The sequence below is a fragment of the Melozone crissalis genome, unplaced genomic scaffold, assembly GCF_028551555.1.
Source record: "Melozone crissalis strain CALT ecotype California unplaced genomic scaffold, PUWL_Pcris_2 ptg000063l_1, whole genome shotgun sequence".
NCBI lineage: Eukaryota > Metazoa > Chordata > Aves > Passeriformes > Passerellidae > Melozone > Melozone crissalis.
The window spans coordinates 11,597,551-11,623,703 of record NW_026535841.1 but is presented as its reverse complement, the minus strand read 5'-3'; the positions used below and the strand labels follow the sequence as shown (position 1 = coordinate 11,623,703).

General features: G+C 47.1%; 3 protein-coding genes across 3 annotated transcripts; 2 read left to right on the top strand and 1 right to left on the bottom strand.

Moving 5' to 3' along the window:
• The first annotated feature begins 1,173 nt into the window (after positions 1-1,173).
• FICD (FIC domain protein adenylyltransferase) lies at positions 1,174-7,487 on the top strand. Its single transcript, XM_054288871.1, has 4 exons — positions 1,174-1,215; positions 1,820-2,149; positions 3,399-3,846; positions 5,126-7,487. Exons 2-4 carry the CDS (start codon positions 1,870-1,872, stop codon positions 5,736-5,738), a joined length of 1,341 nt encoding a protein of 446 aa, XP_054144846.1. The 5' UTR covers positions 1,174-1,215; positions 1,820-1,869; the 3' UTR covers positions 5,739-7,487.
• An 88-nt stretch (positions 7,488-7,575) lies between these two features.
• Positions 7,576-22,333, bottom strand: SART3 (spliceosome associated factor 3, U4/U6 recycling protein). The gene is made up of 19 exons (XM_054288868.1): positions 22,155-22,333; positions 21,559-21,685; positions 20,817-20,921; positions 19,682-19,866; positions 18,546-18,651; positions 17,717-17,841; positions 17,140-17,295; positions 16,243-16,381; positions 15,788-15,895; positions 15,338-15,415; positions 15,074-15,132; positions 14,523-14,632; positions 14,199-14,311; positions 13,650-13,726; positions 13,103-13,268; positions 11,571-12,013; positions 10,764-10,916; positions 9,504-9,688; positions 7,576-8,644 (listed from the first exon to the last, which is right to left on the bottom strand). The coding sequence occupies exons 1-19, from the start codon at positions 22,320-22,322 to the stop codon at positions 8,464-8,466; spliced, it is 2,784 nt and encodes a 927-aa protein (XP_054144843.1). The 5' UTR covers positions 22,323-22,333; the 3' UTR covers positions 7,576-8,463.
• Positions 22,334-22,665: 332 nt separating this feature from the next.
• Positions 22,666-25,179, top strand: ISCU (iron-sulfur cluster assembly enzyme). Its single transcript, XM_054288832.1, has 5 exons — positions 22,666-22,975; positions 23,049-23,162; positions 23,395-23,505; positions 24,111-24,189; positions 24,591-25,179. The coding sequence occupies exons 1-5, from the start codon at positions 22,892-22,894 to the stop codon at positions 24,695-24,697; spliced, it is 495 nt and encodes a 164-aa protein (XP_054144807.1). The 5' UTR covers positions 22,666-22,891; the 3' UTR covers positions 24,698-25,179.
• The last annotated feature ends 974 nt before the right edge of the window (positions 25,180-26,153 follow it).

Genomic DNA, 26,153 nt, shown 5'->3' with positions numbered 1-26,153 from the left:
TCAAGGATCAGCCTCACTGGGCAAGCTTTGGGAAGCTCCAAGCTGCTGGTGTACCCGGGAATCTCTGAGTGCACACACAAGGGAATTTTATCCCAGCACAAACAGTTCCAGAAGGCAGCCAGGGCCTTGCTCAACCTCCAAATATGTTTTCCAGGATCGGTGCTGGGCAGGTCCTCGCAGGGGAATGGAGCAGGCTGGAATGTTTCCGTGGAGCAGCGAGAGGAGTCAGTGCCATCTGCCGGCTGCAGCTCCCAAATCCACCGGACGGACAGGAACAGTGGGCTCCTGGTCATTACATAGGTTAGTAATGTCACAGCTTGATGATTCTGGATAATTTTCAAGTATTCATTTTATAAATCAATAAATAATTAATTCATAAATTAATAAATAGTAATATATATAATATTTTAATATATTATATAATGTTATGTATAATATTATAATATATATTCTCATATATATTATATATACTATATATTATATTTATTATTATATATATTCTATTATGTTCATTCTATTATGTTATATTATTATAGAGTATCATATAATAATATGACATTAATGTAATATAATATAATATAATATAATATAATATAACATAATATATAAATTCTATTAATAATACTTTAATAAATTATATAATATTTACAATATTTATACATTTTAAAATATTGTATTGTATTGTATTAATTTTTTTTCCACTCTCTCCCCATTCCTGGCTTCCAGGTGTGGAACAGGTGCTGCTCAAGGCCAAAAATAAAGAGCGAAATATCCAGAAGGGCCACGGAGAGGCGACGGGAACTCTGTATGAACAGAACGAGGTGATTTTCCATGGAAATGGCCAGAAATTGAAGGCAATGGAATTTAAGCCTTTGTGAGCCCCGCCGCGCTCCCATCGCCTAGCAACAGCACGCCATGCCCTTATATGGCAACCGCGCCCGCCCACTCATCCTCACTTCTCATTGGCTACACGCCGCGTGATTGATGTACACGCTCACCAATCCCCACCCTCCACGAGCCTCTCCCGCGCCCGGGGCGCGGCGCTACCCGGAAGCCGGTGCAGGAAGCGGAGAGGAGGAGCGCGAGAGAAGCGTCCCCTACTGTAGCCAATGGGAGAGGAGCTTGGGGGCGGCTCAGCCAATGGCAGCGCGCGGGGGCGGAGCCGGGGGCGGGGCTGCGGGAGCCGGCAGCGGGCGGCTCCGGGAGGCGGCAAAGGTGAGGGGGGACCGGGGGGGACACCGGGAAGGGGCCGGGACAGCACCAGAGGGTCTTGGGCAGAGGGCATCGGGGGGAAAGCCTGGGGTGCACCGGGCAGAGAGGAGCCGGGGGGCTGGGGGGGATTCCGACCGGTTCGGGCTCGAGGAAGGAGCGGTGGCTGCGGGAGAAGCGGAGCATGGGGAGGGATTGCAGGGACCCGTGGCTTGGTGGGGTGCACAGGCCTGGAGGAGGGTGGGGAAGGGACGGGAAAAGCTCCGTGATGGCCGCGGAAGCGGCTGGCAGAGCCCCGTGCCCACGCTGCTCCCGGGCATCCGTGGGAGTGGTGCGAGAGCGGATCCCATATGGGGCTGGGGGTGGCAGGGAAGGGGGTGGCAGGAACAGCTGTGACAAACCCCGAGCACATCACCCACGCCCCGAGCACACCACTCCGACCCACAGCACATCACCCACACAACATCACCCAGACCCACACCACATCACCCCGAGCACATCATCCAGAGCACATCATCCACACCCAGAGAACACCACCCAGACCCACAGCACATCACCCAGACCCACTCTTACCCCACACAGAGCTCTGGCTAAATCTGTGCATTCCCAGGTGGGAGCAGCGGCAGGGGAGATGCCCCAGGTGCCGGTGCTGGACTCAGGATGAACCTCGTGGCGATGGCGACCGACCCCGAGCTGCAGTGGGTGTCCCTGTGGCTCCGTGTGCGCTGGGCGGCCGTGCTGGTGCTGCTGCTGAGCTCCCTGGTGATGCTGCTGCTGCCGCTGGACAACCAGTGCCAGGCTGTGCTCAAGGGCCTGTCCCTGCTGAGGAACAGGCTGGGCTCCTCCTCGGGGATCAGCAGGATCATGGGACAGAGCACCGAGCTGAGCGTCACCTCCCGCGGGCTGGAGCTGCTGGTGCTCAAGGGAAAAGCATCCCCAGGTGAGAGGTGCTGGGTGGGCATGGATGAGTTCCTCAGGAGCTGCTGGAGAAGGGCACAGAGGTGATTTGGGGTCTGGAGCATCTTTGTGATGAGGGGAGACTGTGGGAGTTGGGTCTGGTCAGTCTGGAGGAGGGAAAGCTGGAGAGAATCTCAGCAATCCACACAAACATCTCCAGAGGATGGTGCCAGGCTCTGTTCAGTGGTGACAAGGAGCACTAAATTAAAACAGAAGTTCCACCTCAACATGAGGAGCAGCCTCTTTCCATGAGGGACAGCTGCCCATGGAGTTGTGGAATCTCCCTTCATGGAGACATTCCAAACCCACCTGGACACCTTCAGATGACCCTGCCTTGGAGTGATTTCCAGAGGGCCCTTCCAACCCTGACACCAACCCAGAGATCTTCACCCCCTTCCTGACCGTGTCCTGTACCCCTGATGACATTGTACCCTGATGGTAACAAACTGTAATTAACTGCAATTAACACTGGCTGTAAATGCCCCCGAGGTCAGGCAGGCCCTCACCAGCTCCTTGACTGCATTCCAGGACCCTGTGCTGGCATTGCTCCGTCTCTCCAGAGTTTTTCCTCGTGTTTTCAGTACTAGCAACTTCTGTGGAGGTAATTGGAACACAGAGAGGTGGTTTAATGCACAGAAATCTGGGCTACACAGCATTAATCCCAAAATCCTGGCAAAGAACAGCCTTTCAGGCAATGTCAGGCTGTAGCCATGGCCAGTATCAGCCAGGACATTCATTTGGAAAACACTTAAAGGAATTATTCCGATTCCAGCACTGTATCTGTGTTTGCATTAAAGCTCTTACTGCTGGGAAAATGTTGGATAGTTGAGTGGAAAAACAGAAGTGCTGTTGGCAGCCAAAATAATAATGTTAACATTATAATTTCACCTAAAAGAATGCCAAGGGAACACTGTTAAAACAGTTTCCTCCCACATAAAGCAGTTTGGTGGCCACCTGTAGCCACCTTGAGCCTGCAGCCCACAGGTCCTGCCCTCCCCACACTTGCTGTCAGGAATGGCTCTGCTGCCTCATACTCAGCCTGGAAACATGGCATAAATCTCTGGAACACAAATTCTGTTCCAGTTCTTGTTCAGTTTTTATATCAGTGAACAGTCATTCATAGAACATCCTGAGTGGGAAGGGAGGCACAAGGATGGTGGAATCCAGATTTCCAGAGGTTTCCAGTAAAACTCACCGCCCTTTATCTGTTATTTGTTACCATTTCATTCCAGAGGTGAAGCTGGAAGCCAGAGCAGCTCTGAATCAAGCCCTGGAGATGAAGCGCCAAGGGAAGCGGGAGAAGGCCCACAAACTCTTCCTGTACGCCCTCAAAATGGACCCGGACTACGTGGATGCCCTCAACGAGTTTGGGATCTTTTCAGAGGAGGACAAGGACATCCTGCAGGCCGACTACCTGTACTCCAAAGCTCTGACCATCTCCCCCCACAACGAGAAGGCTCTGAGCAACCGCGGCCGGACGCTGCCCTTGGTGGAGGAGATCGACCAGAGGTATTTCAGCATCATCGACAGCAAGGTCAAGAAGGTGATGGCCATTCCCAAGGGGAATTCTGCCCTGCGCAGGGTGATGGAGGAATCCTACTACCACCACATCTACCACACGGTGGCCATCGAGGGGAACACGCTGACGCTGTCCGAGATCCGGCACATCATCGAGACCAGGTACGTGGGGGGGTTTGCAGGGGTCCCAGGATGAGGGAAGAGAATCTTGACTCCGTGTTTCAGAAGGCTGATTTGTTATTTTGTGATATATATTATATTACAAGAAAACGATACATCAAAACTATACTAAAAGAATAGAAGAAAGGATTTCAGCAGAAGGCTAGCAAGGAATAGAAAGGAAAATGCAATGATAAAAAAATCTTGTGACTGACCAGAGTCCGAGACAGCCAGACTGTGATTGGCCATTAATTAAAAACAACCACAAGAGACCAATCAAAGATGCACCTGTTGCATCCCACAGCAACAGATAATTATTGTTTATGTTTCATTTCTGAGGCCTCTTGAAGCCATGATATTTTCTGAAAAATCCCTTTGCCAGGATTTTTCTCCTGAGAAGCTGAGAAGCCTCAGAGGAAAAGAAAATAATTATCTGCTGCTGTGGAATGCAACAGGTGCATCTGTGATTGGTCTCACGTGGTTGTTTTTAATTAATGGCCAATCACAGTCTGGCTGTCTCAGACTCTCTGAGAGTCACGAGCTTTTGTTATCATTCCTTTTCTTTGCTAGCCTTCTGATGAAATCCTTTCTTCTATTCTTTTAGTATAGCTTTAATACAATATATATATTATATATATATACATAATAAAAGAAATAATATAATATAATAATAAAAATATAATACGAAATAATATATATGAAAAATTATATATTTAGATAATGCAATAAATATAATATTATGCAATACTCTAATATAGTATAATATTAGTATTATAATTATGATATATTTATATTTAATTATATCAATATATATAAATAATATATTATAATGTCATGATTACAATATATAATTATATTATATTATAGTATAGTATTATATAATATAATTTATAGAATTATATAATAATTCTATGGAATTATATAATAATTTCTAGAATTATATTATATATAAATATATAATATAAAAATATAGATAAATAAATAATGTAATGTTATAATATAATAATATGATATGGTAAAAATAATAAATTAGTATAACATAGTATAATATAACATAGTGTAATATAACATGTATAACATAACATAATGATGTAAACAATAAAAGAAATAATATCATATATAATAATAATAAAATAATAAATTAGCCTTCTGAAACATGGAGTCAAGATTCTCATCTCTTCCCATATTGGGACTTCCTGCAAATTCCCACATCCTCTCAGCTTCTCAGGAGAAAAAAAAATCTTTACAAAAGTGTTTTTCATGGAACCCATCTGTGCCACAGGTACGCCGTTCCCGGGAAGAGCCTGGCGGAGCAGAACGAGGTGCTGGGCATGCACGCCGCCCTCAAGTTCGTCAACACCACGCTGGTGTCGCGCATCGGCTCCGTCACCAGCAGGGACATCCTGGACATCCACCGGCGCGTGCTGGGCTACGCCGACCCCGTGGAGGCCGGGCGCTTCCGCGCCACGCAGGTCTTCGTGGGCCACCACATCCCGCCGCACCCGCAGGACGTGGAGAAGCAGATGGAGGAGTTCGTGCAGTGGATGAACTCGGAGGACGCCAGCAGCCTGCACCCCGTGGAGTTCGCGGCGCTGGCGCACTACAAGCTGGTTTACATCCACCCCTTCGTGGACGGCAACGGCCGCACGTCGCGGCTGCTGATGAACCTGATCCTGATGCAGGCGGGGTACCCGCCCATCACCATCCGCAAGGAGCAGCGGGCTGAGTATTACCACGTGCTGGAGGTGGCCAACGAGGGCGACGTGCGCCCCTTCATCCGCTTCATCGCCAAGTGCGCCGAGACCACGCTGGACATGCTGCTCATCGCCACCACCGAGTACTCCGTGGGCCTGCCCGAGGCTGGCTCCAAACAAACCATCCCTGTCAAGACTTGAGGGTTTGGGGCAGGTTCAACAGAACTCCAAGCTGTTCCTGCTGGGAAGTGACTGGATGGGAGGTGGCACTTGAGTGTTTTATTTAAATTTGATTAAATTAATATAATTTATTTATATACATGATGCCAAATGGAGCTGGGGGATGGTGGCCGTGCACTGGAAGGAGGTGGGGAGAGATGTCAGAGGGCTCAAAAAGAGGAACTGAAATTGAATTTCTCCTTAGAACTGAGTTTTGAGGAGCTGCTTCAATCACAACACTTCACCCAGGCAGTCAGCTCTGCTGTCTGACCTCAGCAAAGCCTAAACTGAGTTGATTCTGTGTGGCCTCTTCCCTATGACTCCAAAACACATCCCTGAAGGAACAGCACTCTCCCAGCTGTGTCCACCAGACACTTCGGTGTCAGTCACACAGGTACTGAGCAGGAAGGAGGCTGAAGTCCAGCCCAAAGGCATCTCTCCCCTCCCAGTTCTGTTTCTGTGGCACTTTGCATGTTTACTTTCAGCTGCCTTTCCTGGGGTGAGTTCTGTACAAGTGGGAAGTGTTTGGTCCGGGTGACAGGAGTGGAACAAGAGGAGGAAAGCTCTGACTTACTTGAGGGAGGACTCAGAAAATCTCAGCCAAGAGGAGCCCAGGGAAAGCACAACTGTCCTTAGACATTTCAGTGGAGGGGCTGGAAGGAGCTTGTCTTCAGAACTGTGGGCAGAAAAGGTCATCAGGCAGAGCCAGGAGACACCAGTTGTGCCAGTTTGGGAAGAATGTGTACATGAAGTTTGCCAAAAACTTCTATTTCTTTGGTCTAGGTAAGGGAACTTCCACAATTAATCACTGGTCAAATCATTACTCTGCTAAATGTGTCAAGAATCACTCGAGGCCTCTGTGTGCTGCAGGGGCAGTGCAGTGCCTGGAGCTGCTGAGCAGTTCAAAGAATCCCTTTTTCCTTGGTTTTTAAGGTAAAAGTACCCACAGATCTCCCTACCCCAAACCTGCCAGGTCTGTAACAGCATCATTGACCCCACCGACTCCAAGCTCACAAAACTTCCATTTAAAATCCCCGTTTAGAGCATTTAACCCCTTGACAAAAGCTGCCAGGTTGTCCTAGGCTTAGTTTTCTTCCCTTTTAACTCTCTCTTACCTGACAGGGAGCTTAGGACATGTTTTAGAGGAGCAGAAACCAGGATGAGACTCTCTGAGCACTGCTGCCAGGGAAAGCAGACAATGCAGGAGGAAAGGTGTCCTGTCTTTACAAAGCATGTTATTTTTGTAGTGCAACCTGAGTATAAATAATGCACTTTAGAGCTCTGTGGGGGGGAAAAAATGTTATTTTAGTAACAGATTAATAAACTATTTTAATATGAAAGTCTTGGTTTGGAAGAGGCTGTTGTCAGAGCACACTTGGCTGCAGTGAACTAAGTGGTTGTGGAGGAGGAGAAGCCATGGGAGAGATCCTGGTTCCCTCAGCCATGTGACAAGATGAGAAGAGTCATCATTTCAAAGTAAAGCCAAGTGAAATCAGCACAGAAAATAGTGTTTATTTGCAGCAGTGTGGTCCAAGTGAACTCAGCACTGGGGTCTCCCCTCACACCCACCCCTCTGGGAGGTGACTTCCAGAGTATTTGACAAGCAGGGATGTTTCTAGCCAAGGTCACACCACTGTTGGAAAGTCTGAGGTGATGACTGAAGTGATTTCAGGATATTCAGAGAAGGAATGAGCTGCTTCAAGGCCTGAGGGACACTGAGCACACCTGAGAGGTGAGGTACATCACTATCACCCAGCTGCCAGAGGAGAAGTGCAGTTCCAACACCCACATTTAAACAAAAGCAACAGTATTTATAGAAAACCTTTGAGAACTTGAGTTTAATAAACCGAGAAACGTCAGCTTGCACTTCACAGTTGTACAAAACCATACAGAAACCACCTGCAAAAAGACATGAGCTAGCTAGGTAAAACAACCAAAAAAAACAACCAAAAAACCTGGTCCTCAGCAACAGCACGTCCAGCTTCATGGGAAACAGAAATTACCACCGAAGGATCAGCTCCTGACACTTAAAAAGAATCATCTCAATGTCCTTTACAAATACACCATATAAAAAACAGGGCAACTGGAACAGAACAGGAACTGGATACATATATATGTATATCTGTGTATCTACATATACACACATATGTATAGAAACTCTCCCAATACTAAAAGAGGCCATTGTGGTGAAGTTGGAGCATCTGCTGTTGGATTCTGCATGGAAGGAGATGACAGTCCCTGCGTGCGTGGGTTTGGGTGAAGAATGGGGCTGTTGGCAGAGAGAATGTCTGCAATCCCAATCTGACCTGACCAGTGGAGCTTGCTGAGGTCCTCCCATGGCATCTCATTCGTTAATGAAAGAGAAAATTGTTGGAAAGTACTCCAAAAAACTCCATGTGGCATCCGAGCTGTGCAGGAAATATTTCCCCCCTCGGTACCCTCAATATGAGGGATCACATTAACGCCATTTCAACAGAACAAAAGTGTAACTCTTTGCTCTTAGAGGAAAAAAAAAAAAAAAACAAAAAAAAACCAAAAACCACCACCTGGATTTGTGCCATCCTCCACTGATCCCGAGGAATGCAGCAGTCCAGTATTTACACGGGATTGGGACGGGCATTCTCTCCTTGCAAAGCTTAAGGACACAACATGGCTTCCAGAAAGGCATTTCACATTGGACCAGACCCGCTGAGTGCACACTCCTCGCTCACTTCTTCAGGAGCATCTTGGCAAAATCAGCATTGGACATCTTTTTAGGCTCTGCAGGGGGCTCAGAGGACGCTGCTGGTGAGTTCTGGACCATCCCATTCTCAGCCTTGGCCACGGGGTTGCTCTGACGCTGCAGCGCCCGGGGCATCATGGAGAGCTGTGTCCTGCCCTTCCCTCGCCTGGAAGGGAAACAATTCCCATTAAAACACACTCTTTTAGCTTGGAGGAACAACAAGAACTTGTTTGCTATGAGGAATGCACATTTCAGTGTCATTCCTGTCATTTGTTTCAGGGATAAAGCTTTCCAGCTTTCCATGGGTGTCTTTGAAGCATCCCTGAGTTCTGGCAGACAACAACTGCCCCACAGTCCCCAGGGCTGAAGCTCTGTTTACCCACAGGGGCTCATCCCATACAGGAACACTAAAAAGATGAAGGAGCAGCCTTAATGCTCACTGGGAACAATGGCTGCTTCTCCAGAGGGAGAGGTTATCAGGGATCAGTGCCAACATCAGATCCAAGGGGATGGCCAGTGCCTCATCCTCTTGTTGCTACAGAGCTGTTTCTGTGGGTAAAGAGGAAAAATTTGCTTTTCCTCATCAATCCAACAACCCATTTTTTATGGTGCAGTACCTTTTAAATGTTGTTTCAGATTCACACAGTCCTACACTGATTTGGGTTTGAAGAAGCTTTGAAGACCACCCAGTCCTACCCCTGCCATGGGCAGGGACACCTTCCACTATCCAAGCTGCTCCAGTCAAATCCAACCCAGCCTTGGACACTTCCAGGGATCCATGGGTTCTCTGGGCAACCTATGCCAGGACCTCCCCACCCTCACAGGGATTCCCTCCAAATATCCCACCTAACCCTGCCCTTTGCCAGTGGGAAGCTCTTCCCCCTTGCCCATATAAAAAAATCCCTCTCCCTTTTTCTAACCCCCATATTCCAGCTAAGAGTCCTCAACTTCAGCACATAAAGAAACGCAGTATTTCCTTTCCAGGCAGTTTTAGGCACCCCTCCCTCAGGCCCTCCCTGACTCACGCTCCGTAGATCTGCCGTGGTAGCGCCAGGGAGGCCTTGCTGGGGTCGGGCCGTTCCGGAAGCTTCCGCAGAGGGGGGTTGCTGATCATCACCTTGATGACGTGGTCCTTCATTGTCAGCCCATCCATTTTGAGCACAGCCTGAGAGGCCTGGGCTTCATTCTCATATTCCACATAAGCCAGGCCCTAAATTAAGGAAATGAAAAAACCTACATTAGGTTTTAGTGTTTCTGTAACAGCTGATGAGGAATTTGTAAATGAGGGAAACTCAACATAGCTCACTCCAATCATCACTCTCCTTATAACCTGTATTTCTTGCCTCTTACTCCTGATGCCCTCATGTATAGAAAAAGTATTAAAAAAAGGAAAGAACCACTCTAAAAATGCTATTAAATAAATATAATGAAGTACCATGGCAGGCTCACACAGAGAAGGGCATCACCTCTCCCTGCTGTTACTCTTTTAAATGACATTCAAAGCCTTAAGCTGCATTTTTTGGATTATCCAGTTTCACAGGAGAGGCATCAGGTTTTATATAACTTTCCCAAAATACATTTATTTGTGGTTTACACACAATCCCTGCTCAAACTAAGCTCAGAACAAGAGCTGGAGTGCCCAAGAGCACTCATTACAAGGTGTGCACACAACAGGAACTTAACCTGAGGGCAAGAAAATTCAATTTAAATCCATGAACACCATTCCCGTGATGTCCCTGTGGACAGCACCCACCACACAGACACAGCCCAGGTGCCAGGTAGAATTTTGGCAAAGCAGCAGCTGGTTCAGAATCCCTTATTTTAACAAGGAGCCATTTATTCAGGGATGGAAATAATGAGCCTTGTCAGAGAGGGGGATCATTTCTCACTGGCAAATCCCTTCCTGCAGCAGATGTTAGGAACAAAAGCCTCAGGAAACTGAGGAAAGGAGGATAGGATTTGATTGCACCAGGTAAACCCCATTTAGCCAGTTATTTAAAAACCAATCCTTTACAGAGTTGCCTGTTTTTACTATACTGAAAGTGCTGTAAACATTTCCCCTTCCATCCCATCTTTCTTATGCAATTTAAGAAGTATTTTGGAAAAATTCCTTTTGGTTTTCTGCACAAAGGCACACTGGGCTGTATAAATCCAAGCTCTTCCACAAGTATTAATAAAATACCACACTGCCAACTTAACAAACCCAAATTTTTTGTCTCCAGACTCCATGACAAGCTTCTTTTTGAAGGATTTCTTGAATCCAGGAGTGTGTTAAGGATGCCTACCTTGGGTTTTCCAGCTCTGTTGGTGACCAGTCGAATGTCCTTCACATTCCCATGGGCTTTACACACCTCCTCCAGCTCCTCCTTAGTGCAGGAAAATGGCAAACCAGATATAAAGAGTTTATGTTTCTCCAGGGTAGTGCTGTACCTGAATACCTGGAGGGACAAAATGGATGTTGGTTCACAAACCAGCCAGAAATTCCAAGGATTTCAATTCCACACCCCAAAAGTAATTCCTGTTTGTGGGATCCAAAACTGCCTCAAAGTCATGAGTGGTGTTTTGGAAGATATTTGTATATAAACACCAAGGACTTGCAACTAAATGCTACTAAACCCCTTCCCAATGAGAAAAGACACTGAGATCATAGAATATCCTGAGCTGGAAGGGATCCAGAAGGATCAGAGCCCAATTCCTATAATAATGTATTTATATTATTGCCTTCTTACTCAGCTATCACTACAGGAACATTGAATTTTTCTGTTCAGGAACTCCAGAACGCAGAAATCTCCTGATTACACAACTGAGTTCTGGTACAGAACATCCCCAGCCAGGGGATTGGGTAACAATGCTGACCAAGAAAGCTCTTCAGAGGTTGAACCTGGGTAGGTCCCACCACTAAACTGCTCAGATCAGCAGATTTCTGCACATCTTGAGTAAATTATGACAACCCTGGTGTCTGGCAGAGTAACAGAGGATGCAAAAAGTCCCAAAAAATAGTTGAAAGCACAACATGAATTGATTTGACATAACGGATTCCACCAACTCCCTTCCCCACATCCACTGTCCAACAAGAACCACCAAAACTTTACCTTAAAGTCAGGATTCTTGTTCTTGTCAACACAAGGGGACACAAACATGGGCCTGCCCTCCACAGCCGTGCGATCCAAGCCCAGCGCCTGCCGAGCCGCCTCCTCCTCCCTGAACTGCACGTAGCAGTAGCCCCGGAAGGTGCCCTTGTTGTTGAACACTGCTCGGACCTCCACGACCTCCCCACAGCTCCCAAAGAGCTCCCTCAGCTTGGCCTCGGGCTCTGCCATGGTGTAGGAGAGGTTGCTGACAAACACAGTGACTTTGTCCTTGCTGCTGTCGTGGAACACTTTGGGGATGTCCTTGCGGCTGGTGGACGCCTTTTCCTTCGGGGCTGCGGGGCCATCGGGCTTCTCACTCCTCCCAAAGAGCCCAGTCTCCACTTCCATGTCCTCTTCAGGGAGCACTCCATCACCCTCTGCCCTGTGCCTCTTGCTGGGCAGCTCTGATTGATGGAATTGTTAGAAAATCCCTTGTTAGAAAAGACCATAACCAACAACCCCCCAGGCTAGCCCAAGCCTCAGGATAAGGATTCACCACCAACGACACTTAGTGTTTGTTGAATAAACAAACACTACCAACATCCCCCTAAATAAACCATAACAAGCACCAAAGACACAAAAGAAACCCCCAACTACACCCTGCAACAGCCACTACAACCAACCCCAACACCCCATAATAAGGAGATGGGTTAGACACAACTGCCAAACCCCCCAAAGCAAAGCACAACCCTAAAAACAAAACAAATTCTATCATAAATTCCTACTTGGCCTCTCTCTGAGATTTATGACCTGAAAAACCATTTTTACAAAATTTAACTACAGGAACACCTCACTCTATCCTCCTTTCCCCCCACTCCCCCGTTTCCTTCCCCACTGAAACTCCTCTGCCCCCCATTCCCACTGTGGAGCTTGGAAATGGCACATGGAAGCACAAATACAATGACAGGTCTTAAAAGACACCACAAAAAAAAAACTCCCTCAGGTTATAAAGAACAAATAACAACAGATTATTTCACCAAGACAGCTTTAGATGAAAGCAACTGGAATATTTGTTCCTTTTTTCAGCCAGTCATAGCTGACAGTCGCTGATTCATGTTCTTTTCTTTGTCTAATGGTTCTTTATTTAAAAAAAAAAAAAAAAAAGAAATCTAAAAGCTCACAAAAATCCCAGGGGAAACAACCTATTAAAGTCTTCTGTTCCCACCTCCAAGAAGCTGCTACAATTCTGAATAACCCAATTTAGACACATGGCTCAGTATCATAGGATGAGTCAGAAAAATTACTTTAAAGGAAAATTAAGGAAGAAAAAAACAAAAATCACAATATCCAAAATAAGAAACCCCAAGAAAACTCTGGAAGTTCTTATAAACCTGTTTTTCTCTTGGTTTCAAACCAGTTAGCCTTGTTTGCATTTCACTCCCACAGTGAACACTACCCAGGAGAAAGCAGCCCTGGAAAGACACCAATGCTGGCAATTCCTCAGCTCCCTCTACCACAAAAGCCTTGAAGTTTCAATTTAATTTTATTTTTACCTTCTTCTTGTCCCCATTCACCCTCATCATCCTCGTCTGCTTTGCGCTTGTCCCCAGCTCTGGTTTTTTTGGCTTTTTTGGAAGCTTTCTTCTCTGCCCTTGCTTGCTTTCTCTGCTCAGCTCTCTCCTCCTCCTGCTTTGCCAGAGCAGCTTCTTTCTCAGCAGCCTAAAACACAGAAGATTTATTTCTTTTTTTCTCCCACTGGCTGCAGATTGCAGAGCATTTTCCAGAGCACTGAGCCCAGAGGGTTTTCTCCTAACCCCAGCACTAACAGGGAAATAATTTAAATCTCATCCCAATTCTTTGCTCTCACAGCTTTCCTGCAGGGCACATCACTCTTGTGGCCAGCCAAGAGGCAAAAGGACAAAGATAAAAAGCAGCAAGAGGTTGTTAATCATAGTTTTAAAGTAAAAATCAATAGTTCTAGGGCTTGAAGGCATTTCAGGCTTATCTGGGGGGAAGCCACATTAAAAATGTGACATTCAGGGTAGCATGGATTTAATTTAGGGGTATAAAATGCTTTGGTAGCTCACAGAAAGTTCTGACCTTTGCTCTTTGTTCATTCACTCGAGCCAATCTGTTCTCAGTTTTCTGAACAGCTGCATCCCAGTCCTCCAGTGTTCCTAAAGGATAAAATTAAAATAAATTTTAAAAAGTCTTTTATTTAGCTTCCTCATAATTCAAAGATACAATTCTGGAAAAATAAGAGTCACTGAGTTCATGGCACTTGCTGTTCATATTTAACATTCCACATGAAAATTCTAATTATAACAACTAGCCTGCAAGGTAAAAAAAAAAAAAAACCCAAGAGCCAAGCAGAGCAGAAACCTCTCATTAATAATGCAAGACTCCAAAAAGGCATGGAAAAATCCAGTGATTTCAGAAAAGCAAGGAAGAAAAGAGCTGTCTGTGGATTTGACAGCAGTGAAAAGTGAGACTTCAGCAGAGCACAAAAGACAGGATCAAAAGCCTGTGTGCCACCTCTGCCTAACCAGGCTAAGAGATGCAGTAATTAATTACCTTCTGCCAGTCACTGAGTTACCTTCTGTTAATTAATTACCCCCTGCCTGCCACCGCCTGGCAGTGCCCAGGTACCTTCTATCCTCTCCAGGGTGAGCAGCACCTCGCAGACGTGCTCGGGGTAGTCACTGGTGCACTGCACTGCCCTGTGCAGAGCCTTCCTGCAGTGCTGGGTGTCCCCATGGGCCCTGCAGGAGGGGACAGACACTGAGGGGACAAACCACACACAATTCCAGCCATGCAAACATTGCCCCTCCTTCCCTAGCTGCTGGGACACTCCTGGAAGCCACAGCAGAGCTGCCCCAAGAAGCACAAAGGTGGTTTGTAAATGCAAACAAAACACATTTGTTCTAAACTGTTTTCTCCCACAGATGAGAAAACTAAAAGATGAATTATTACCTTTCCAGGTTGTAATATTCCAGCCACATGTTGGCATATTTGGCATTTCCTTTAGTCATGATGTTGTCCCAGAGCTCCCTGGCTTTCTGCATGTTGTTACACAAGCGGGCCTGCAAGGGAGCACCCAAAATATCCTTCAGGATTATGTGTTCAACATCATGAATTTCAAACCAAAAACACCCCACAGATGCTGCAGACAGATCCAGCAAGACACATCTGAGCCTTACAGGGGTCAAAATAAACACCTGACACAATCCTACTACTGAATAATCCTTCTCTGCCCACCTCTCCCATAATCTTGGTTCTGGCTCCCACATCCATTTGATTTTGGTCATTATAAAATAAATTACTGAGCTGTTTCTGAATTTCTTCCTTTTGGTTTTGATTAATGTACCTAATAATTCCCCAGACTAAGAACTTGGTTTGTGTGTAGGAAGATGGGAAATGGATTGGGAAAGGACTGCGTTCCATGGTTGGAATGTTAAAACCTTTAATTTTAAATCTATTTTATCAGGTTCAGCAATTTTAAATACAGCAGAGAGAAACATCACCTCAACTCTTGCCCAGTTCTGCATGATGGTGCAGGATGGATCTCCACTTTCACTGAACCCTAGGAAGAAACACAAGATCTGTTTGTTGCACTTGGCTCTCAGAAGTAAAAGTGTTTATTAAACAGGTCCTACAAGGAGATGAAATCTTTATCTGCAGCCTTCTGAAATGTTCAAGATTCTTGAAGAGAAATATTGTGTGGAGAACTGGTCTCATAAAAATGATTTTGAAGAGGAGAAAACACTACTTGAGATGATTTCACTTACTTTCTTCTACTTCTTGTTTCAAGTACTCCACAGCTCGTGCAAAAGCTGAGCGCAGCTCCTCCAGCTCCTTACTGGAGTCTGCAGGGAAAAAAAGAAAGAACAGCCTTAAATTAATAATTTAATTTTTATTTCCCAATAAAACCGTCTCCTTAATACCCACAATGAATTTATTGGGTAGCAAAGGGAGATTAAATTTATTATTTCTCGTTGTTACTATTGCTTAAATTTATGATTTTATAATGAGTAAAACTCACCACATGAATAATGTTAAGAATTATCAAAAACATAAGGCAGAGCATTTTTGCAATAGCAAACCAACCAAATTCCTATTTTTTTCAGACATTAGTTTCTGTGAAAGAAGAAAATGCTGTTAATGTTCTTTAAAAAAGTAACATTCAAGAAGTACAAAGAAAATAGTACAGATATTTATTCTGGATTTATCATACAGACCTTGTGTAAAATCCACCCTTCTCCTCAGGTAATCCAGGTAGGCCTGCCAGATCTCTACATAGTCTGTTGCTTGAATAAAACCTGCATTCAGAGCTTTTTCAAACATTTCTGAAAGAAAAATGGGCAAAAAACAGTTACTTCCCATATACTGTCAAAATTAGCAAGCTGCAGTGATAGCACAAAGAAATACTACACAAACACCACTGGTTTCTAGGAAGACAGGAAAATTAATCCTACACAATAAATTGGTTTGGGAAGTGAATTTAAAGGCAGCTGAATTGAGGAATGTTCATTCCAAGCTGTTCATTGCCTGCTCAGGGTGAAGCTGCTCAACCAAAGCAGCTTTGCCCTTGCAGGACCTGAAGGCTGAGAACAGATCCTGCAAGTCTCATTTGTCCCAGGCTGTTTGGGGGCAGAGAGCAGCTCTGAACTGCAACTGCTGGTTCTCTCCTCACCAGAAATGATGCTGTGCTCAACCCTGTGCCTCTCCATGGCCAGCAGGTACCGAATCCACAGCCCAACAGTCCAGGGGCAGTTCCTGACAGCGCGGTCGTGAGCGGATAAAACCAATTCCTTCACCTTCAGCTGCCTGTCCTGAAAGAATCACACAGGAAAAGTCAAGTTGCTGTCAGCCACAGAGACCACCTGAGACAAAAAGAGCCAACACCTAAAACCCAGCATTTTCATTTTATATTTAAAAAGCTCAGATGGGTATTTTAAATTCTGTATTCCTAAAAACACCTTCATGAGGAAGAATATGCTCAGGAAAGAGCTACCAGGCCACTGAGGTGTTTTCTGCCAAAGAAATAAATGCAATAAAGGCACTGAGTGAATTCCCAACTGTTCCTAGAATGTCAAGGATACAAAGAAGGAGCACACCCAGCCTATTTGTGCAGGTCTTGTTCCACCTGCAACCCACTGTGTCCAGCTGAGAAGAGAAAGAGATGATGGAAAAACTGAGCCTGGATAAGCTCCTGCAGGGAGTCAGCCCTGATCCCTTAATCCAGCCACCTTCTGTCCTGTCTCTGGAGCTCAAAGTGCACTAACAAACCCCCCTGGAAACAGGGGCTGAACATCTGGGTTTGCTTCAGTGCCCACACCCTGTTATCCTGCACAGAAAACAAAACTAGAGCAGAGAAAAGTGAGAAATGCTCACAAGAGGAATAAACACACCCCTGAAAACAGGAGGAAACCAAAGGGGAGGTGAAAATCTGATTTCTGGAAGATTTACAGATTAAAGGACAGGACTGAGGTAGAACTTAATGGCTGTTTATCAGCAACTGAGATTAAAAATAAACAAAATTAATGTCAGGAAAACAAATCTGGAAACATTCCTGGGTTTATTTCCTTACCAAATACTGGTTGTAGCGTGCCCAGAGGTCTGGGACAAGGCAGTTCTCAGCCAAAGCTCTCTCATAGATCAACTGAATCCGAGCTGGGTCACCTGCTTTCATTTCAAAATCAATGTAAGCTTGGTATTCTGCCAGCTTTGGGGTTTCAGCACCCAGCTGGAAAACAACCAGGGAGACACAACATCAAACTCTTCAGCAAAGCAAGACTCCAACAGTTCAGCTGTTCCTCAGAGCAGCTCTTGTGCAAGATTTCACACAAGAAATTTGTCCCTCAATCAGCAGCTGTTGACTTTCATACACTTCTGAATGAGCCTGAAATCAATCAGATCCTGAGTTTATTCCCCTTAAGCCAAAAACACACCCAGAGTCCTCAGGTGCACCTGAGGGTGGTCTGGCACACTCAATGCACCCCATAATTTCCAGTATTCCCAGTATATAATTGTCAGTATTCCCATTGCTGACAAAATCCCCCAGCTAGGGGGGACTACATAGAAAAATACTAAATCTGGAAAATAAACAAATCCCCCCAAAGCAATTTCCTCTTAGTTTTGAAGGAAGGTGTAAGTGCCAGCATTACCAGTGCCTCCTCGTAGGGTTTACACTTCTCCAGCTGCTGCAGAGCTTTTTTGTAGTTCTTTACTGTTGTTTCTGGAATGGGCTCTTCTGACCACTCCTCATATTCAGCATATGAAGCCTCCATGTCTATTAAAACATGAAATCCCATCAATAATGCACTTATGAAACTAAAAATTCAGATTTCAACCTATGTTCGGTTCTAAGACAAATTCCTTTTAATTTCATAATATTTATAATTTATTTGGAATATTTAAGCTTTTATTTTCTTTTGGTCTTGCTGCCACACTGCTGCATTCTTAAAGGATTCAGACATTTCATCTCACAAAGTGTCCTATAACAAACTCAAGGCAAGTTGTATTAAAGCTGCTTAATTGGAATTAGAAAACCAAAGTGGCAAAATTTTCCCCAAGGCTTCAGAAAAAAGAGAACCTAAATTCTTTCTAGATGGAAATGAAGTCAAAAGAACTGTGCTTAGATTTTTTTCCATGAGCAAGAAAAGGGACTCGAGGAGTTTAAAGCAGGAACTAGAGAAGGCAGAATTCCAACAATCCAGCTGCCAGATACTCCCTGCCAAGGGTTTTATGCAGCAATCACAGCTGAACTCCTCATTTTTAAGTCACATTTTGTGCTCCTTGCTTGCACTTTGAGGATGTTCAAATCCCCAACCTGGTGAGCCAAGTTCCAACAACTCAGAACATTTTTGACCCAGAGGGATCTCTGCCTCTTCCAAGGGAGCACAAGACCTCCAGCTGCACTTGGTGAGGCTGTGCCAGGAGAATCCTCATTCCTGGAGCATCCCCAGGCCCCTGTCCCAGCAGTGCAGCCCTTACCCAGCAGAGGGATCCCCAGCTGGCGCCGGAAGAGCGTGTGGATCTTCTCGAGCTGGCTGCACAGCACCTGCTGCTGCTCCGGGGATGGAATGCTGCCAGGAGCTGGCTGCAAGCAAAAAAAAAAAACCAGGGAAATTCAATCCATCCTCCAGCCCCAGCTGATGGACGTGAGAGGGAATTGTTTATGAGCTGAGGGAACTGAGATCCAAGTGAATATGTGATCCCTGAAGGGCGCACAGGGCCAAGCTGCATCTCAGTCATTGTCAGGAAAGCTAAAACTTGGGAATTGCTGCCTTTGGAAGGTGGATGAATGGGAAAAGCATTCCTGACTGAAAGCTGACACAATGATCACCTGAGAACAAGGAAGCAGCAGGTGACTGTGCCATTTCACAACCCCATCATGCTGCCAAAGAGGGTTTCAGTAAATCCCTAGGGAGTGGGGAGAGGATCTAAACTTCCAGCATTAATTGTGTTTGGGAATGAAAGAACATCCTCCTGTTACTCCTTTGTTTGGGGTTGAAAAGGACCTTTTAAAACCAAATAGTTCCCACTGCTACCATGAGCAGGGACATCTTTCAACTTCCATCTCTTATACAGCAAATTATCAAAAATAAGGAAATATTCCCATCCTGGCCATCTTGGAAAAGTGACTTTTGCAGATACCAAACTGTACTTTCCAGGGATAAAATATCCTCACCCAAAAGTCTGTGGATAAAATACCCTCATCCAAAAGTCTGTGGATAAAATACCCTCATCCATAAATTGTGGAATAATGAATGAATTAAAAGTTAAATTCCTGAACAGTCTAGGAATTAAACTTGGTTGACTCTCTGCAGAAACAGCCACAGAACATTATTTAATAATGGAACGTTTCAATTTAAAGCTGTTTTTGGCACCTCAGTCAGCAGCAGAGCCAAACTTTGCTCCTGGATTCGAGACGATTTTAGGATTTTACAAAAACACAAATCCTTTACTTTATCAGCCAAATCCACAGAATGGTTTTCCTGGAGCACAGGGCTGGCTTTTACAGCTGGGAAGAAACAACTGGGACATGACACGGAGGAGACAGCTCCAGGTGACTGCAGGAGCTGCACCACAGCTTTTTTTGGGATGGGAGCAAAGGGGAAGGGGCTCACCTGTGCTGTTTCCAGGATGGCATTCTCAAACTCCCTGTAGGCTTCCCACAGGGCCGTGCCCTTGGTGACGTGCAGCCCCACGGCCGTCAGGGCCCGCTCGAAGATGGACCGGACCCTCTCGATGCCTCCCTCCTGCCCAATGCCCCCTATGGAATACTGGGCATATTCCAGCCAAATTTCAGGACCTAAACAAGGTGAGGAGAAGCAGGTGATTTGATATTTTCAAAAACAATAACAAGGAAATGTAGCTTTGCCTCTCCAAATGCCTGATGCGCTGCGTATAAATAGAAAAACACGTGGCGATGTGTTTTTTAATCCTAAAAAGTTAAAATGTTTGAGAATTGTACTTATGCTGTTAGTTCAGCAGCAGCAGCTCTAGTTTCCTTCTGAGTGGTGTCACTCCTGTGGTTTTGCTGACAGGGAATGGCCCTGGCTGTCACCTCTGCCACACAAACCACACCAAGATGCCTGAAGAGCAAATTGCCATTTCCTGAGCTGGGACCACAGACCTGTCAAACTCTGGAATAATTCAGATTAAAGCAGCTCCTCCTCTTTCCAAACTCCTGAACTTCCCTGATCAGCATCTCCTGAAGCAGCTGAAGGAGAGGTGGGAGAACAGCACTGGCTGCCTGGCACCATTCCCACCAACACCAAATTCCATTTTGGGACCCCCAGGTTGGGACTGCCCTGGGTTCCAAAAGTGCCTCCAAACCCCAAATGCAATCCAGCAGATCCAAAAGATAATTCCTCACTTCTTCACCTCCATTCTCCCTTCCTGAGGGATCACCAACACCAGGTAATGTCACTGATGTGACTTTTTGTACACAGCTTTTGAGAGGGATTTCCCTCCATATTCCCTCCACTTCCTCAGGCTTTGTTTTTCCAGCTCTTTACCCCAATCCCCAAAAAACTCAGGGATTTATCCCCAAAATTTTAAGCTACAGCTGCAGCAGCTCCTGAGGAATGGAGAGACCAGACACCACATCCTTCCCTTGCATCACTTCACATGCCAATTTCAGAAATTAATTTGAAATTTTGCACCAACTTCTTCACTACAACAGAAGCAAAAGAGCTCCCTACAAAGCCAAATCTGGATGAAACAAAACTCATTTTAGAATGTTTGCGGGTGACTTACAGATGTAATCTTTGACAGCTCTTTCAAACAGCTCATAAACCTTCTCTCTCTCAGAGATCTCTGAGGCCATTTTTATCTCATCCTTCAACCAGTCCAGCCAGATTTCTGGAAGGAAAAAAAATTAGAACACATCATTAATATTCAGAAATAATAAGTTATGTCCACTTGGTGAGTTTTTAACAACAGACTTAAAGGAGGGAGAGCAAGGCAAAGAGACGAATTTTAACCTCCACAAATTCTAATAAATTTCAAATAAAAGTTGGGCAGAGACCTCTTAAGTTGGTGCTAAACAAGCACCTTTTTACTAAAGGGAAAAGTTGGAATTCTTCAGGACTTTGAAAATCATCCCATTCCACCTCCTGCCATGGGCAGGGACACCTTCACTACCCCAGGCTGCTCCAAGCCCTGTCCAGCCTGGCCTTGGGCACTTCCAGGGATCATGGGGCAGCCACAGCTTCTCTGAGCACTCTGTGCCATCCCTTTCAAAGAATAAAATCCCACAGCCTCTACAATATTTCCATCACCTCTGAGAGTTATGAGCAAAAAGAGAAATCCCCACTTCAAGCCCCCACAATTTCCACCAAGAGGGAATTTTCTTTACTGCCTGCCTATAGAATTTTTAGCAGGACTTTGATGAGCTCTGGATCACATTCCCTGACTGAGGGTGCTGAAAATTGGCCTATATATTTTATTTCACTGCTGAAACATCCTGCACCTGTGGAGAGGAGAGGAGGCTCCGTACCTTCAGTGAGGGGGAAGAGCTCGCTCATCTTCTGCCGAGCTCTGCGGAGCTTCACCAGCTCTCCCTCCTGCCGGAGCAGCTTGATCAGATCCAAGTGACAGTTGTAATCAAAAGCATTGATGGAGAGCTTAAAAAAATAAAAGTAAATCCATTTTGGAAGCCGTGTTGAGTGAAGTCAGAAAACAAATCACACAATTCTCGTGGTGTGATCACAGAGGCAGACAACGCAGAGTTTTCTCAGATTTAATAAAACCTCTGACACAGCCCCGGCCGCTCCCTCGGTCACGCCATAAATTATGCTTCAATTTTTTTAAAGGCAATAAAAACCCGCGGGCAGCCGGCTCAGATTTCTCAATGAACACCAACTGCTTACGGGGACTTTCCTCCTCTCAAAATAATCCCAAGCCGGTCAATTTCCATCTCAGACACCAAACACTCACGGCATAAAATCAACGAATATCCCGAGTTTGAGGAAACTCACAAGGAGCAGGGAAATTCACACCCTGACAGGGAAATTCACACCCTGCCAGTGCCAGCACCGAACCGCCGGGGCAGACACGGATTATCCCCGTTCCCGCCACACCCGCCAGGCCCACCTGCTCCTCCAGCCGCTGGATCTCGGCCTCGTTCTCCTTCTCCTCATCCTCGCCGTCCCCAGACGAGTCAGAATCGCCCTCATCGTCCGAGTCCCCGCCCGACTCGGGGTCTCCCTCCGGCAGCCGCTTCTCCTCCTCGGCCGCCGCCTCAGCTCCCGCCGCCGCCATCTTATGCAGCTCCGCTCACCGCCCGCCGCGCTCCGCCGGCCGCCGCGGCTGCCCCCGCGCCGCCTGTCCCGCTGCTCCGCCCCACCGCCGGCCGAACCGGGTGGGAAGAACCGGGATCTTCAGCCCGCCCCGCCCCATGATCGCCCGCGAACCGGGGCCGCGCTGCGCCGAGTGCGGCCGCGGCGCGACCCTTTATCTGCCGGTCGGTAGCGCAGGCAGCGCAGCGGGCACCCCGCTGTGTGGCCATCAGGGGGCCTCCGAGAGGGTCCGTGGCGTGCGCGGCGCCGCTTGCCCGCCATGTTGAGTGTGGCGCCGCGTGCCGCACGCGCGCCGTCTGTCGCGATAGAAACCCTGGCGCGACCGAAAGGCCGTTCCCAGCGTTTGTTTATTTACTGATCGTTTCAGCCGCAGCGCGGCCTCCATCGCTCACGCCGTCTACGCGGCCAACGAATGACCGGGGTGAGACGCGAGCTCCTGAGCCTAAGGGGCGTGGTCGGGGCGTGCTGGGGGGCGTGGCCAACACCGAGGTTATAAAAGGGAGGCGGACAGCGCCCCTCCCCTCAGTCAAGATGGCGGCGCTGAGGGCGGCGGGGGCGGCGCTGCTGCGGCCTCGGGCCGGGCCGGCCCCGGCTGTGCTGGGCTACCACAAGAAGGTGAGGGGCGAGCGTGACGCGGGGAGGGACGGGGGAGCGCGGGGTGACCCTCGCTGACGCCGTGTCTTGGCAGGTGGTGGATCACTACGAGAACCCGCGCAATGTCGGCTCCCTCGACCGCAATTCCAAGAACGTGGGCACCGGCCTGGTGGGCGCCCCGGCCTGCGGCGACGTCATGAAGCTGCAGGTGACCTTGGGGACCTGCTGGCACCTGGGTGGGGTTACACGGGGCTGTTGGCAGGGTCAGAGCTGTCCGTGTCCCCTCACCTTCCCTCATGCCCGCCCTGGCCGTGCCCTGTGCCCCGTGCCAGGCCAGTCCCGCTCCCCTCGGGCCCGGCTGGGGGGACCTGGCTGGCCTGAACCGGGCGCTGAAGCGTCCCCAGAATGGGCACTGAAGTGTCCCCAAAATGCTCCCGCAGGTGGAAGTGGATGAGAACGGCAAGATCGTGGACGCTCGCTTCAAAACGTTCGGCTGCGGCTCAGCCATCGCCTCCAGCTCGCTGGCCACGGAGTGGGTCAAAGGGAAAACGGTGAGGGAGCTCCGGGAATGCTGCAGGGCTTCCCACGTGCCTGTGCTCTGTGTTGGGATCGTGGAGGAAATGCTCTCCAGGGAATCCCTGCACTGCTCTGTGCTGTAGGAGTGACTGCCAGCACTGTCAGGGTTTCAGTTGTAGGGCATTAATTGTCTTTTTCTCATCAGAGAATCATTAAGGTTGGGAAAGCCCTCTAAGAACATCAAATCCAACTGTTCCCCCACCACTGACAGCTCCACAACTCACCATGTCCCCAGGTGTTACATCTACATGGAACAATTCCACCAGGAAATTTCTTTGTGTCTTATGCAATGAGCAAAACTAGGCTGATGGCAGAAATTTTAATTATAGAGAACTTTTAGATCATTTCTGCCAGCAGCAAATGCACCTCAGTGTTGTGATAGAGGATGATCAGACTCAAAACAGGCCCAGTGGGGACAGTGGGTGACACTGATATGTCATCAGACATTCCTTAATTCCCACATCCCTCACTGCCCTGGGCAGCTGAGAGGATCTCTCCTGTGGATTCTGCTGGCTCTGGAGCATTGAACCTTAGCAAACACAAAGAGCAGGGCCCTTGACCTCCTCTGCCTGTGTTCCAGGTTGATGAAGCGCTGAAAATCAAGAACACAGACATTGCCAAGGAACTCTGCCTTCCCCCTGTCAAACTGCACTGCTCCAGTAAGTAAAACCCTGGATCTCAGATACTCTGGAAATAGCACAGGTGCTTCTGAAGGCTGTTTTCCAAACAATTTCTGCATGACTTTGTCCTTAAGAGAAAACGTGTTCAGATTTCAGGGTTAATTCAAGAATTATCAGATCACTTCAATATTTTGGAGCCTGTAGCTCAGCAGACTGATTATAAACAATCATATTCTGAATTCTGTTATTATCTGGAGTTGTATTACATTAAATGAGCATTGTAGGAATTCAATATTTTAGGAATTCCATTCAGATTCTACTCCTAAGGCCAGTCTATGCTGCTGGTCTTATTTGCTCACTGCTGCCTGCTTTTGTTTTTATTTGTTTTGTCCTAAAAGCCCATGAATTGTCCTTAAATGCTTTTTTTTTTTGCCTTGCAGTGCTGGCTGAAGACGCCATCAAGGCCGCCTTGGCTGATTACAAACTGAAGCAGGATCCAAACAGAGAATCCAACAAAGAATCCGACAAAACAGCCGACAATGCCTGAACTGCCTGCGCAGCTTCCCCTCCTCACTCCCTCCTCACTCTGCAGTGCAATTCCCGAGCTGTTGTAGGACCCTGTGCACTACTCGAGCTGTAAGATACGCACAAGTTACGCACAACGTGTCCCTGTGGTGTCCAGGCACCCCCTAGTGCTCCCCTGGCTGGGGGCTGCCGTCCCCTCGGGAATGCTGCGGGACGACTCCGCTCCGGAGACCAAACCCCGCTGTCCGGTACTGGAAGGGCTGCACTTTTCGTTTTTGTTTTGGGAAGATGTCTAGTTTTGCCTAATATCTTATGGAATTTGGTGGGAAGCGTTGCCCTGGTTTGGATGTGTGTGTGTGAGAGATGTGGGGCTGTCCCTGGCTCTGCCTGAGTCAGGGTTGGTTTCGTAATCCGGGAGCAAATTCCTGCTTTTGGAATTCTGGGAATGTTTTGCTGGTGCCAAAGGGAAAAGTGACCAGGAAACACCGGTGGTTTCTGCTCCCATCCTGTCACCACTTAATTTTTGAAGCACTTGTTTGAGGAACAGCCTGAATTTTGGGGTGTTTTCTCTAAGAATTCACTTCTTCACTCACCAGGTGCTCTCTTAGAGCTGTAAATCCTGGGCTAGAGGAAGGTGTCCCTGCCCAAGGAAGGGGTTTGCAACTGGATGATCTTTAAGATCCCTTCATACTCAAACCCCACTCCAATATTCCCTAAAGTACACCCTCAGACTGGAACCCCAGTGGGGAAATAGCAGAGCTGAGGGGGAGCTCCCAGAGTTCCTCTTTTCTGGAGGAGTATTTCCAAACCAAGCAGACAACACATTGGCAGACTTCACTTTTTAACCTTCTAACCCCCCACGAGACACATCACTTCCCATTTTTCATACTGAGGGTGTTGTTAAACATTTAAAACCACATTTAAGAAAAAAAATAATTGTCTCATCCTGCTCCATCCCGGCACAATATTTGTAATTTTTAGTACAGAGGTCACACGTTTCTGCGAGTTTGTCACTCACAAGGTCCCTCTTGTGGTTCCTCAGCTCCTGGCACCCTCCAGCAGTGAGGAATGTGCCTCTCCCTCATGGAACCATCCTGCTATTTCCTGGTTTAAAAAAAAAATCAGGGAAGCTTCACCCACTCACATTTGCTTTGGGAAAAAACCAGCTCTGTGGTGGCACACGCTTCCCAAGGGAAGGTTGTCCTGAGGCAAGGACATAATGGGATGAAACACAGGGACACAGGAGGTTCAAGGGTACAGGGATGTGCTGCTTTTGGGGCAGAACAGCCTCACTCGCCTTCCAGGGTTCCCTGCTGTCCCCACTGCAGCAGCTGCACCCCAGGGCTGTGGCTGAGTCCCCACAGCCCCTCCTCAGCCCCACAGCTGTGGGTACAAGATAAAGGTTTCCTGGAAGGGCACATCATGTGCTGATGTGGGGACTGATAACACCCTGCCCAAGGCTCCACTGGCCCTGGAGT

Bases quoted from the DNA above. Each gene is read 5' to 3' on its own strand.
- SART3 (XM_054288868.1), bottom strand. From the start codon at position 22,322: ATGGCGGCGGCGGGAGCTGAGGCGGCGGCCGAGGAGGAGAAGCGGCTG. The intron at 15,416-15,787 runs GTCTGTATGATA...TTTTCCCTGCAG, and splicing joins AAGGGTGGATTTTACACAAG to ACTCCAGTAAGGAGCTGGAG. The intron at 14,312-14,522 runs GTAATAATTCAT...CCCCTCCTGCAG, and splicing joins GAATATTACAACCTGGAAAG to GGCCCATGGGGACACCCAGC.
- ISCU (XM_054288832.1), top strand. From the start codon at position 22,892: ATGGCGGCGCTGAGGGCGGCGGGGGCGGCGCTGCTGCGGCCTCGGGCC. The intron at 23,163-23,394 runs GTGACCTTGGGG...ATGCTCCCGCAG, and splicing joins GCGACGTCATGAAGCTGCAG to GTGGAAGTGGATGAGAACGG. The intron at 23,506-24,110 runs GTGAGGGAGCTC...CCTGTGTTCCAG, and splicing joins AGTGGGTCAAAGGGAAAACG to GTTGATGAAGCGCTGAAAAT.
- FICD (XM_054288871.1), top strand. From the start codon at position 1,870: ATGAACCTCGTGGCGATGGCGACCGACCCCGAGCTGCAGTGGGTGTCC. The intron at 2,150-3,398 runs GTGAGAGGTGCT...ATTTCATTCCAG, and splicing joins CAAGGGAAAAGCATCCCCAG to AGGTGAAGCTGGAAGCCAGA. The intron at 3,847-5,125 runs GTACGTGGGGGG...TCTGTGCCACAG, and splicing joins CGGCACATCATCGAGACCAG to GTACGCCGTTCCCGGGAAGA.